At 35.1% G+C, this 14918-nt stretch overlaps 1 protein-coding gene across 2 annotated transcripts in view; it reads left to right on the forward strand.

The window, feature by feature from the left end:
* Nucleotides 1–14918, forward strand: part of sntg1.L (syntrophin gamma 1 L homeolog) — a 279613-nt gene that overhangs the window by 232145 nt on the left and 32550 nt on the right. For both annotated transcript variants that reach the window (XM_018267984.2, XM_041566421.1), the window contains 2 exons: nucleotides 6862–6992; nucleotides 14673–14802. In XM_018267984.2, coding sequence (XP_018123473.1) covers nucleotides 6862–6992; nucleotides 14673–14802 — 261 coding nt within the window. The remainder of the gene's footprint in view (nucleotides 1–6861; nucleotides 6993–14672; nucleotides 14803–14918) is intronic.

Raw genomic sequence — 14918 nt, forward strand, 5'->3', positions numbered from 1 at the left:
CTACTAGAGGGGACAGCGATGGGGGCAGCAATGGCACCCTAATGCACAAATTTGTTTATGCATCAGTTTGAGAGTGACTATATCTTACCACAGTATAGTCCTAAAATATTACTGTTGAAAAGATTTATCGATGATATTTTCAGATTGAGGAAAGGAGATAAAGGTGAATTTCTGACTATGGCAGATGGATTGAATCGTGATTCAGAGATGATCAAATTTACAGCCAATTTTGACAGTGAAATTCAGTTTTTGGATTTTAAGTTAAAAATCAAAGGTTAAAAAATGGAATATGTGACAGTCCACAATACATTATTATATGCGAAGAGCAGTCATGCTCTATCATTGAAACACTCACTTTAACTGTCATAATTTTGAAAAGTTTTGAGAAATAATTCAGAAAAATGTGTGTGAAAAGCACCTTCTTAATATGAGGGATACATTTTTACAATGGGGGTACAACAACAGGGCAAGGACAATGTCCCAACAAAGTAATTGTAAGGAGGGACCAGGTCTAGTATTTTCTACTTATTATAATATCATTTCTACACAACCAGTACATGCGGTAAAAGCAAATTAGAAGATCATACAGGTAGATGAAGTCCTGGGTAAGATAGGTCCTGTTTTCCCAAATTTGGGTTTTCATTGAAGGCAGAACTTACGTGATTTGTTAGTGGTCAGTGACCCGGTTAGGTGTTATATGAGAGAGATTTGAGTATCATCTTGGTTACAATCCAATAAGCTATAGATGCCCGTCATGTACATCGTGACAGTACATGACACCAGGGACTAGTTTTGTACACTCTCAGAAAGGACATTGATTACAGATACAACACCATATTACATGTACCACAACCTTTTAATAAGATGCCCTTGTGGGCTTTCATATGTAGGAAAAATCGATCTAATGTTGTGCATGGATGCCCATCTCCACAATTAATAAGGCTTTTCAAGATCAAAAAACATCAAAATCTGTTGCAAAACACTTTTTAGAGTTGTATCATAGATCGCCAACTTTTAAATATATTGTTATAGATCATGTACCAATGCCGAGACAGGGAGGTGATAGATCTAGCTTGTTATTACAGTGTGAGTAATTTTGTATAAAGAAATCGGGTACTTTATCTCCAAAAATATTGCTCACTAAACTGTTTTTTTTGATACATGGTAAAATGTTGCGGTTAATTAAGATGGAATAATCTGATGCATTGATTTGTATAGTAATATGAAATATTTATGATTTATTTATAAAATTTGTGTGTTATTTTTTGCACTGTTTCGTCTGCTCCTTTCCTCGGTTTAGGGAGTTTAGGGGTTGCTATGGTAGCTGTTTTGGCTTGGGACACGGGAAATGAGGTCAGCTAATTGTGGGATGGGCTTATTAGAATAAGCAAAGTTCAGTTTGCATTTGTTTTTTCCCAAAGTATGGAAATAATTATATTCTTGTGTATCCATTCCTGGGGTGTAAGTACATTTGCATCACAGGTCAACCTTTGCAGCACAATTTTCTGAACCCTAAGGGTGACCTTCTAGTAGTGCCAATAACTGTGAATTAAGGGGCCATACAAATGCAAGTTCTGTGAGATATGGATTGAGTACCTGTTTGCAAAATCCATGAAAATCCATATTTTATATACTGAACTTATTGCATAAGCCTAAAAGTTCAGCTTTTCAATAGCAGCAATGATCCAGGATTTTAAACTAGTCTCAGGGAGTCACCATCTTGGAAAGTGTCTGCAACACTCACATGCTCAGTGGGCTCTGAGCAGCTGTTGAGAAGCTAAGCTTAGGGGTTGCCGCAAATTATCAATTTATATTAATCAATATTAGGTTTGTCTGTAATATAAGATGATGCTACAGGGCTGATTATAAAATTCTGATGCAAGTTGGACTGGTTCTTTTGCTGCCATGGAGTAATTATCTGTATTATTACTAATCAGTCTTATATTTATATAGCCATTTATATTCTATGGGACAGATTTATTATGGTTCGAATTGGAAATTCTAATTTAGATTACATTTTTGAGTTGTATTTTTGAGTTGGAAATAACCCAAACTCGAATTTGAAGTTAAGTCAAATTTGATTTGATACGAGTTTTCAGGGCATTAATAATATTCTTTAAAAAAACTGTAATACTTTGATAAATCTGCCTCTATGTGTATATTTTGAGTTGGGCCCTAAGATCAGTAAGTGACAGCAGCACAGAGCATGTGCAGTGATTCAGAAGAAAAGAAGATGGGGAGCTACTGGGGCATCTTTAGAGGCACAGATCTTTACTGCTTAAGGGCTGTAGTTGTCTCAGTCTGGTACAGAAGCCCAAAACATAATGTACAACATGTCTAGGCTACTTCTTTTTCATCACTGAAGGGTTGTCCAAGTATCAAAAGATATTGAACCCTAATTTGCATATTAGAATTTTAGCAAAACAACCCCCCAAAAAAAGGATTTTATAAACACTTAATTATAACGAGCAATTTTGTTAATTGAAAAGCAAAGTTCCCACATCCAAATATATTTGTATATATTATTAGAGCCTTTAAAGCAAATGCACAACATCTGGGGTAATTAGATATTATTCGTATACAAAGTCCTATATATTTGTTCTGGTATTTTAGGAATTTAGGAAATTTTCAAATTATTTTCTTTTGTAGTAATACTAACAGGCTGTGGGAAAACTAGCACTATTCTTCCTCCTCCTTGCAGTTATTTGATGTTTATAAGGTCACTTGTTAGCACACTCCATTAAGCTTTACTAAATATAGCAGAAATCCAAGTAATACAAAAATCAAACCTTTGACTGCAGACATTTAATGGATTAAATTACCTGTAGTGCAAAACTTACTGGCCATTTTCAAATTACTCTGTGTTCTATAGATGACATATCTTTTAAAACTGAAGTTCTTATGTATGCCCCTTCAGCATTCATATATAATTGGTCAGGTACCCTTAAGTTCACAGTTCCATAAAATGTGAAATCAAACTTAAGAAAAATAGATAGTTGACAAGGTATTTCTACTTATATAGTCTTGCATTTTGTGTATTTTGATCACTGAGGCTTCCTATGGTTCTGATGAATCACACAGCTCTGCTATATCTCTAATGGTGACATAGGAAACCTTCAAATACGGGTTTCAGTACTTTTTCAGTAATTTTCTGATTGTGTTGTATATATTAGAATTATTTAGCTTTAAAATGTGAATACCAGATATAAAAATGTATGTGTTTCTATAGTAGAACAAACTAATACATGTCCTCTACTGAAAGTTATTTAATAAGACATCTAGGTTCAATAGTCTCTAGGTCGGTTTTTTCTTTTAATGAATAATATAATCAGCTACAAAAGGATATGGCTATAGAGCAGGCATAGCAATGTCGCCTTTTTAGGGGTGGGGTGATTTGCTTTTTTCTTACTGCATTTTCTGTTGTTGTTTTTTTTTAATTTGGAGTGGAAATTCATTGTTGTTTAGATGTATTGGTTCTACATTAGATGCTACCCTATTAGTAAAGTTATAGAAGCCTAATGTATAGGTCCCAGAGTACTGGAATATAAATTGTTGTCAATAATTTTAAGTTTATCTTTGAGCTACTAGCTACCTTATGATTAGTTCATAAGGAAGACTTCTTGTTGGGAGACAACTATGAGCTACAGTATGACATGTATAGGCCCTTGAGACGTTTAAAGTGTGAATTTGTGAACAAACAATAAAGAATTTTAGGTGAAGCCAGAATGTTTTTGTGAATTAAAATTTTGTGTAACCAATATGTAACCATTCTTCCAAGCTAGTGTCACAATGAATGATTAGATACCTGGAAGGTAACAATGGAATAAATCTTCAGGGACCCACTGTTATTTGACTTTTTTTAATCTTTAAAACACATATCATTTTAATGTGATCAGAATCCTATACAATTATTGCATTTATGAGATTGTGTCTTCTGATACAGTGTCTTCTGATACAAGAAGTCTTTAATCATCAAACAGTATCCTTAGTATCTTATGAAACATATAAATAATTAGTATTTTTTAATGTAGGCTTTCTGATGGGCAATGCCAAGAAGATTTTAAAAGGTCAGAATATGCAATAAAAATATTATTGCTACCACATCAGTTCCATCTCAGTGCCTCATTTTGTATGTTGGGCGCCTTCAGAAATAATTTGTATAGATGTTGTTCAGAACAGATTTTGACACATGTAATCTTCCATTCAGAAAGAGATAGGAAATCAAGTGTGTTAAAACAAATATGGATACTAGGAATTCTTAGTAATTGGAAGGTTTCATTAACCCATGCTTCATGTACTTTTTATTGTAACACAAAGCTACATTGCATTTGCTTTCAGCCTCTCAATTTTAAAGCAGCCATCCATAATGCACCATTATAAATGTAAATATCTGTTTCTCTTCAGCCCCAAGGTAATTCTGCTACTATTCATTTTTTCTAGTTGTTCCACTTTTACATGTAGGTCTTGAAACAGATTGTCAGTTTCTTTATTTCTTCAGCTGAATAAGCAGAATGGACATTGTTATTCGCACTCATTAAGTTGATAACAGAAACCGACATGCAATCAGCTGAAAACAGAGAAATTGTAAAAAAAAAAAAAAAAGGAAAATAAAACTGCTGGCAGTTTTAAACATAATAATACTGTATATGCATATTATACTGCATCTTTTCCTCCCTTAAACTAAAGTTGCCAGAAATTCAACCTGAAATCTAGGATAAACAGTACATTGAACATTTTTTATCTTAAGAATTTAATTTATGTTGTGCATATTTCTGCAAATAAAGGTTGCGATATAATAATTGCAATGATTCCAATATTTGTTTCATGAAAACTATTTTTCTACATAGCACAAGTTCATAGCAGTATAAATGCAGTGGCAGCTTCATGTTTAATGCCCCCAGAACACACAGCATTATTATTGTAGGGCCAATTCATGTTTATTAGCCCCATAACACATAGAAGAATAAATAAAAACAACTTCAAGTGTAATGCCCTCATAACACATTACCATGTTTATGGCTGAGCGACTAATCTCCCCCAAATCTTATCGTGTGCCAACAGCCTAATTCTGGGATTTCGGGCTGAAAGATTGCTGACTTTATCTTGTGTCTATTTACTGACATGTAATAGTCTCACCGGTAGCTCATTATCTTCATAATTGGCCCATGTTAATCTTTTGAAAGAGGTGAAGGAGAAGAACTAGGTAGTTTATGGAAAATGCACTGTACAGGTATGGGATCCATTATCCGGAAACCCGTTATCCAGGCTGTCTCCCATAGACATTATAATGAAATAATTTTAAATTTAAAAAATAATTTCCTTTTTCTCTGTAATAATAAAACAGTATCTTGATTCCAACTAAGATATAATTAATCCTTATTGAAGACAAAACCAGCCTATTGGGTTTATTTAATGTTTAAAGGATTTTTAGTAGATTAAAGACACAGAGATCTAAATTACGGAAAGATCCCTTATCCAGAAAACCCCAGGTCCCAAGCATTCTGGATAATGGGTCCCATACCTGTACAATGTGAAAATCATTTCATTCTCAAAGGGATTCTGTCATGATTTTTTTGGTGTTGTTTTTATATTTTAAATTACAATGTTTACACTGCAAATAATTCACTCTACCATGTAAAATTCCCTTCCTGATACAGCAAGTGTAATTTTTTATTTATATTATCGGAGTGTAGGCAGCCATCTCAGGTCATTTTGCCTGGTCATTTTATTTCAGAAAGAGCCAGCACTTTAGGATGGAACTGCTTTCTGGCAGGCTGTTGTTTCTCTAACTCAATGTAACTGAATGTGTCTCAGTGGGACTTGGCTTTTTACTATTGAGTGCTGTTCTTAGATCTACCAGGCAGTGGTTGTCTTTTGTTAGGGAGCTGCTATCTGATTACCTTCCCATTGTTATTTTGTTGCTGCTGGGGGGGAGGGCACAAGTCACATGACTGGGGGCAGCTAGGAAATTGACAATATGTCTAGCCCCATGTCAGATTCAGAAATCTGTTTGCTCTTTTGAGAAACTGATTTCAATGCAGAATTCTACTGGAGAAGCACTATTAATTGATGCATTTTGAAAACAAACATGTTTTCCCATGACAGTATCCCTTTAAACATACTATTTCTTTATGTTTAGAAGAATGATCTTTCTGGGAAGTTGAGCAGGATATTTATTTTTGTGGAAAAAAAATATATAGAGGTATTGGATTTATTATTCAGGGGCCTGGAGTTTTCCAGATAATGGATCCATAATTTGGGTCACCATACCTTAAGTCTGCTTATTAAACCAGTAGAATCATTTTGCCACCATTTTCAGTTATGCAGCTTAGTAACCATCAAGTAAAAAGTACTTTTTTTATTGTTACAGAGAAAATCATTTTTAAAACTTAGAATTGTTTCCTTAAAATGGAGGCTATGGGAGATGGCCTTTATGTAATTCTGAGATTTCTGGATGACACATTTCTGGATAATGGATTACATAGCTGTGTATTAATTTGTTTGATTTATATTAATATTACTAGAATATAATTGTTTTATTGTGTTAAATAAATGTGTGTGCCTGTTGATTACAAGATATATATAGTGTTAAATCATGCTCAAAATACTACCAGATGTGAACGAATTTGATTCAATAATGAAATCAATGGTGCAAATTTGCATATGTGATGGATTACTGTGTGCAACAAGGTTAGTTTTGTTCTCAATCTGTCCTCTTCATATCTCTCCTTCACAATTAGGTTCCATAGAATCAGGAAATGCTTTCATCAATTTTATTTGGAAAGTGGGACAATTTAAATTTAGAAGAATATTACAACTGAAGCATTTGTTCTAAAAATACAAATTATTAACTCATTACAGGATAGTTTATCATGTTCATCATGGCCAACTTCACCGGGTCTGAGATGGGAAAAGAGATGGTGTGATTTACGGTTAATTCCTCTTCTTCATTCAAGACTATCACAGCATATTACAGGAACAGATCTGTGCAGGTAATGTCAATACCAAGATGCAATATCTTAAAAATATCCCCATTGTCAATAATTTAAATAAAATCCTCATGGATTCCTCTGTTTGATATGGAATGTATCTGTTAATTTGGATTTATTTTCTATTTAAAGGCTTACATTAAGTTGAAATTAAGAGCATGTAATAGGATGGAGCAGTGCAGTATTTACATTTAACTCTGGGCACAATGTTGGTAGAAAATAAACACTAGCGATGAACGAATCTGTTTGTGAGGCAACTTCGGGCGACTTCGGCAAATGAAGCACCGCGAGTGCCATGCCACAGGCAATTTCTCATTCTAGTTGGCGGAAGACGGGGAAGCCGTTCGGGTAGATTAGTCGCCCCAAAGAAGAAGCGACTAAATCTCCCAGAATCTCCCTAAAAGTCAATTGGTCGTTTTTTCTTATTGCGACTTTTTTATCCAAATGCATTAAAGTCAATGGGTGTTTTTTCTTATGGGCTATCCAAATATTATCTGTAATAATTTGTTTTGGGTTATTTATTTGGCCTTAGGAAGTATGCATGCTTGAGACAATATCCTACTGTAATGAGAACCCCATGGTGGCAGGCCCCAATCAAGAGGCAATCTATTAGACCTGATATGATTGCTTAGCAACCTGGTTCTGTTCGACTTACATGGCCAAAAAGAGCTTGACAAGAATACAAATAGATTGGAGATTTTCACCTTCAAAGGGGGAAATGTTAAGGTTGTTATTTAGGTAGTAGGCCTCAAAGTCAGGTCAAGCTGACAAGACTGGCTGTTAAGAGGTTAAACTAAGAAATTCTTGTTGCAAAAAGCACAATTGCTTGCTTGCTAGTGTATACAATGTTATAGGAACTTTGCAATAACTTTTAGTATGATGTACAGAGTTATATCTCAAGACAATTTGCAATTGAATATAATTGCCTACTCTATAACATACTAAAAGTTAACTTAAAGGTGAACCACCCCTTTAAGTGCAATTGTGTTTAACCCTTTCAATACATTTTTAATATATACTTTGGATCGCAAAAAAAAGTTGCACAAGTTTAGTCTTAAAAATGTGATCTCAAAAACTAATAAACCATATAATATAACGACATACACAAATATATGGTTTATTCATTGTAATGTGGGATACAAAGCACCCAGATATTATCTGTTGGTGGTCAGATTTATTATTTGTTGTGCCTGTGTTTGTAAGCTAGTAGTATTATATAAACTATAGATGGTTCTTGCTGCATAAACCGCAACATAGTTACTAAGTGTAGTAGTAGATACCATTACCAGTCAACCAGAGGTAATGTAAAAAATAATAGCCATGGTTTTAAGTGGCAACATGGCAGCCTTTTTTCTATAGAAAAGGCAGTTGTTGTCTAGTGGATATGAGGTCCTCTAACAATGTAGACAAATACAAGAGGTCCTCTGCACTCAACCCATTATCAATATATTAAGGACATTGAAACATTTTGTGCCTTAAGCTACTAAAAATGCCTTACTGTATATAAAGATTGGGAGTCCACCTCTGATTTAAACTTGGTTAAGCCCAAGGAACTCGCCCCAGTTCACAGGCGATATATATATATCAAAATTCCTTGTATCCAAAGATAGCTGTCCCAAAGGCTTACTTTTCCATAAAAAGTTTCTTTATTTAAATTATCATTAAAAATTCAGTTACATACAATCCCCCCAGGCCCACCTTACGCGTTTCGCACCCTCCGGCGCTTAGTCATAGGTGTATCTGTAAACCACACAGTCTCTACGGGATTTATACCCTGTCAGTCCCTCCCACTTTATTTAAAACCAATCAAAATCTTTGAGGGATTAACCCTATTGTGTTAATTGCTCTTCAAACATGCCTATATGGGGTTTTTGCATTACTTTTCATATGTTACTGTTTACAAATTCAATTATTAAGTATGTATAATAGTCACTATTTATAAATTCAATTATTAAATATGTATAATAATATGTATCACAAAAATAGTATAATAACCAAAAATCAGTAGCACTCACTTCTTTTGCATTTGTTGTTCATAAACCGTCAATAGCTCCCTTTTTAGTTTCGATAGCCCCATCTTCGGCCCCTAAACAATGTTAGCCCTTTCACGTATAACAGGTAACATCAAATTCATGATTAAGTCCTAAGGGCAAACGCGTGCCCAGATGGAATATCCAAAATACTTCTCTCCTCTCCAAGAGGCTCAACTGATCTCCTCCTCTTTCTCCCAATCTAACCCTCTCTATCCCCTGAATACTGAAAAATTCTAGGGAATTTCCATTGCATGTACTAAAGTGTCTAGTGACATTGCTCTTTTCAGTCATTCGCGGGTTTTTTATCTGACTCAAATGTTCCCTAGCTCTTTCCTTCAGTTTCCTGGTCGTACAGCCTACATATTGTATTTGACAATACCCTTACCCTTTAAACAAAACAGGGATTGTTTGTCCATATATTGCAATATATTTTAGCTGGCCTAATACATCAAAGTCTTCCCCAGTATGGCCAGTCCACATTCGACTTTCATCTGATTCATTAAGAATTCAATTGCTTCATTATACATTTTACAAAGGGACCAAGTTTTACCTGCAACTTACTAGCTGCTTTCAAAGTAAAACTCCCATACTTGGTTGCCCTTTTATTGATCACCTGACTATAGCTGGAAAGGATGGGAGCTACAACATGGAGCTGGCCATTGCCCTAACAATGTAGGGCATGAGTGTAGCAGTACACTGAGTGAAAAGCCCCAAACAGAAACAAGGTGCCACAAAAAAACGCCCATAGACTCTAAAGTAGTTTGCAAAAAAATGATCCGCAACAAAAAAACTTGTTGCACAAAAAAATATTTGCAAATTTTTCACCCTTTCCTAAATTTTTTTGCAGTTTCTGAAGAAGCGAAATGGGACAGATTCTCTTATCACTACTGAACAACTATTCTTTGCACAATTATTTGCTTGAGGTAGCTGAGCATCTTCATATATACTTCCTTAACTTAAAAGAAATCATGTCACTTTCTAGTTAAGCCTATCATTTTTGTTTTTTTATGCAATGCCATGTGTCTAGCATGAGGCATGTGAATACCTTCTGTTTTAAAAAGACTTTTTACAGAAACCATGTTCTAATATATTATATGTTAGGGATCAAATATATCAAAAACAGACTGTGTCTGCAAGTTTGAATATCATGTGATTCCCCTGGAATATGGAACATGATTTGTCACTGATACATCACTTTAAAACAGTATTATCAGTATTATCAATATATGCATCATTCACATTTTTTCTCATGACCCACTACAGATATCCAACTTCAGGAGCCACTTGCCGTTAAAGAACCCTAGAAAACATCACAGCTATTTTAAGAGGGTGCCAGGAGATCCAAATTATATTAATGAATGCATTTAGCAATTTAATTATTTACAACAGTAATGTACATTTAACAATAATGTTCTCAAAAGATACCCCGGTAACCAACCAAGTTCAATCAACAACATCAGTCTAATCCAGTATGATCCAGTCACTGGTCATTGGGTTATACAGGTTCTCAAACAAATACTGATGGGGATGGAGTGTAATACTTCAAAGGATGATGAGTTCACAATATAATCTAAAATGCAAAAAGGAAAAGCAAAAAGGAAAAGTTGTGGGAGCACTCCATGGCTTAATAAAAATGTACTAAAATACATTGAAAGTGCTACTGATCTGGCCAAATTAACTACAGACATAGAAAAAAAGAAAAATTGATCAATGCACATTCCCTGGTCCCCTGTCATATCAGTAATCTATGCAGATGCATGTATTTACAAAGACAGGGGTTTTTTAGTTACAAAATTATGATCATAAGATTGATAAGCCACCATACCACGTCAAGGTAAAACCCATATGGCGGTCCCTAACTATTTACCTCTGGTCATAATTTCAAATGCTAAAGCCTCCAGGAATAAGAGCATTACCTGAAATAAAAGGTCTCCCGACCTGGGCATTGGTTTTCATCATAGGGCTTAGTCCTCCCCCGTCATTAGCTTTCAAAGGGGAGAGATAACCTAGACCCCAGCATTGGTTCCATGAGATTAATCCTCCCCCGCTTGCGGCTTTTAAGAGAGAGAAACTGCCCAGACCAACACCCATTTCCAAAGGCATTGTTACACCATTTAAAGAGAAAGGTGTGGGGGTGCTACAACCACATGGAAGCCTGGCCTGCAGCATAGCTGCTGAACTTCCGAACAGAATAGATCTGCTACAATACAAAATGCAAAAAGGAAAAGTTGTGAGAGCACTCCATGGCTTAATAAAAATGTACTAAAATACATTGGAAGTGCTACTGATCTGGCCAAATTAACTACAGACATAGGAAAAAAGAAAAATTGATCAATGCACATTCCCTGGTCCCCTGTCATATCAGTAATCTATGCAGATGCATGTATTTACAAAGAAAGGGTTTTTTTAGTTACAAAATTATGATCATAAGATAATATAATCTCCAGACAAATAAGAAGTGCTCATTAATAGCCACACAAGATTTATATTCAGTTTAGTGGAAGCTATAGTAAGTAACAAAGAAGGACTCATTAATGTTTTCAATAGCTTGAGCCAATCTTGTGCAGTGTTTAAACTTTTGTTTTTACCCAACATGTCTTCATCCATTCCAGATGCAGAACCACACAAGAACTCTAGTGTTCTATTATGACTGATACACACCTAAATAAAACCAACAGAACAGTTATAGTCAATTACATATTCCTTGGTCATGAAAAGAAAGCCTGTGCTCAAGGTTTCAAAATATGCCCTTCTGATACAGTATATAGGAATACATACCCTTCTTCCTTTGCAATGTAATTTCTTATGACTGATACAGCTAAATTTGTAATTATTGATTGGTTAATGTTTACTTACACATTTCAAATATATTACAGTAAGCAGCAGTGAAATGGCACCGGTATTGACTTTGTATCCAGAAGTTTACCTTTTTAGATGACCTTTACTGTGCTTTCAAATGAATATTTGTTGCAGAGAGCTGAGCAGATGGGAAAAGTATATGTGGGAGTCAGGAAGCGGTTGTTTCACAGCACTGTGCGATACCTAAGAAAATAATAGACTGCTTCCCACAGTGAATAAGATTAAGAGTGTGGCGTAATCATTCCCTTAATGTGACTGCAAATACAAATAAAATGCCTAACTTTATAATTGAAATTTGTTTCTGCTAACCTTTACTATTAAAGTGGACCCAATGCATATTTTAGGGAAGTTTAACACATATTTATGAATAAAATAATTAATCCTTTCTAGCAACTAAAATGAATATATCTTGTATCACCACAGGTTTCTAAATTGATATTTCTCCACTGGGTGCAACCAATTATATTTACTATTTTACATTTCTAATACAAAAATAAAAGGTAAGAGAATTTAGATTATAGTGAGGTTGGAAAATAAGAAGAATACCCCCCCCCCCTGTGGCCCATGCACTGTTCTAGAAAAAAGTGGAAGAAACCATTTAAAATGGATGTATTTTGCCATTATTATTGTGTTGCCTTTTGAGGGCTAGTTGAGGGCAGGTTGCCACCTGTTGGATGTGATGGAATAAGGAAGGGAGGTTATGGCATTGGAACGCATCTCAAAGAAGATGGATATTGTTATTTTCCCAACTATCCGGTTTTTCCTGGAACAGTCACAATTTTGAAAGCTCAGCCTGCAGTTCTGGGTTTCTTACTGAAATGTCCCAGGTTTCTCTTTGTTCTCCTGCACTGAACAGACAGACAAAAGATATAAAGTTTCTGAAATGTAAGAGGCTTTAGACAGAGAACCCAGAATACCTGCTCTTCGACACATTTGTCACAATTTAAGATAAACAAAAAAAAAACCAATTGCAACTATTTAAGATAAGCAGATCTCTTGGGGACACTGCGACTTGCAGCTTAAAGGGCAATTCACCTTAATTATCAAAACTGCCATAACTTGGCAAATTTTGTAAAATGGTTGTGGTATTTAGGGGGTGTGGCCATAAAATGGGCATGGTCAAAAATCTTTTTGTCCCCCCCATCTATTTTTTTAAATGTTGGGAGGTATGCTATGCGCTGTATTCTAAATTCTGTTAACTTTCATTTTTTTTTATTAGAAATGGGCAACCATAGGTCCAGTTGTTTTAATGTCTTTAAACACTGTTGAATTGTGATGTAGATTGATATGTACTGTTGTTACTATATATTCTTTAACTGAGTTGTGCCAGATGCACCATGTTATAGCAGGGTAATTGCATATTATATCATGCAGGTGAAAGATTATACCTGTTTGTTCCCTTGCCACCTAAATTAAAAGTATATATACCCAACTTGCTTTATAAAAATGTTCAGTGTGGTCTTTTGAGCATTTATGCAATGTAATTATGCTTTGCTAGTTTTCATAAGACTATCAATTTTATACAGGTAATATCATGACGTGTCCAGCCATATGAAGAAAGTCCTGTATATTGCAAATGCCCTTACCTTTAGGAACAGGTTCTGTAAAGCTTAAAATAATAAATTGCCCAATGAATGTGATTCAAAGCAATTTCCCAACATATATTATTTTTAAACCCCTAAAAAGATTGGATTAATATAATTTGGAAATATAATTATTATGATTGCAAGTACATTTTTGTATCAGAGTACTATGGGGCAAATTCACTAACCTCCGAAAATTCGCCAGCGACAGCTTCGCTCACATCGCAACACTTCACCAGGCACAGATTCACCAGGACAATACTAATTCACTAAAATCCGAAGTTGCATCCAGGGAGCAGTAATGCTGGCGAAGTTGAGCTAGCGTTACTGCGCCAAGCGAAACTAAGTTGCGCTAGCGTTGGCTAATTTGCATACGGCTGGAAGTTAAAGTTCAACGGACGTATATGTTGCAGCGAATACATTACACTACACTACCCCAGGAATCCTTAATAAAATAAAGTTGTTATAATGCCCTACACATGAGCCATGTGCCATATGTAAGGAAATGTAGGGGGGAAGCCAGTTACCCCCCAAAAAAATTTACACTCTTTTTCAGCCTATCACCCTGAAAAAAGGAAAAGACGCTATCATTTTTTGGGACTTGGAAAAATTTTCAACAATTTTTTTAGGAACTCCTATCTACTCTACTGCACTTCGCCTGGTCTGAGGTGGCGAAGGCAAGGCTGCCGCAAGTGGTAACATTTAGTAAAATCCGCATCATAATGAATTTGCGTAGTTACGTCTATTCGCCAGAGACAAAATTTGCCAGGTGTTAGGGCGCGAAGTACTGCTAGAGTCTATCTCCTTCGCTAGCGAAGTTATGTCATTGACCGTTGGCGAAGTACCGAAATGATGTCACACTGGCGAGATCGTCACTTCGCACTTTAGTAAATTTGCCCCTATGTGTTTAAGGGGGGCAATGGCACTCAAAGTTTTGTCACTGTAGGTTTTATAGCTTATGAATGCATTTTAGGGCAACACAGTTTCCCTCAAAATCATGAAAAGTCCTGTTTTGATTTTTTTCACTATTTTGCATGATTTCTTTTAATAAATTTCAGAAACTAAAAAAAAAAAATAATTCCACCCAAAACCTGTTTAGATGTCATAGAAGGTAATGGGAAGTGTATCTTCAGCACTTAACCCAATTGAAATAAAATATATACCCACTATTTTATTCCATCACTATTTCTGTATTTTTATATTTCCAGGCAAAGTGCTTTCCAGGTCACTGCTGTTGATGGGGTTGCAAGTGGAATCATACAATGTTTATCGGCTGAAGAGTGCATTGATTGGCTGCAATCTATATCTGTGAACATATCAAACCTCACAAAGCACAATGTAAGTAATGAATAAAAAGGATGATTTCAGTTTTCTCTCTTATCATGTTATTGTTAATGTAGAAACTTGCATTCTAAAAAATAATAAAAAAGGATTACTTAGTATAATTATACTAT

This window comes from Xenopus laevis, chromosome 6L (assembly GCF_017654675.1).
Source record: "Xenopus laevis strain J_2021 chromosome 6L, Xenopus_laevis_v10.1, whole genome shotgun sequence".
NCBI lineage: Eukaryota > Metazoa > Chordata > Amphibia > Anura > Pipidae > Xenopus > Xenopus laevis.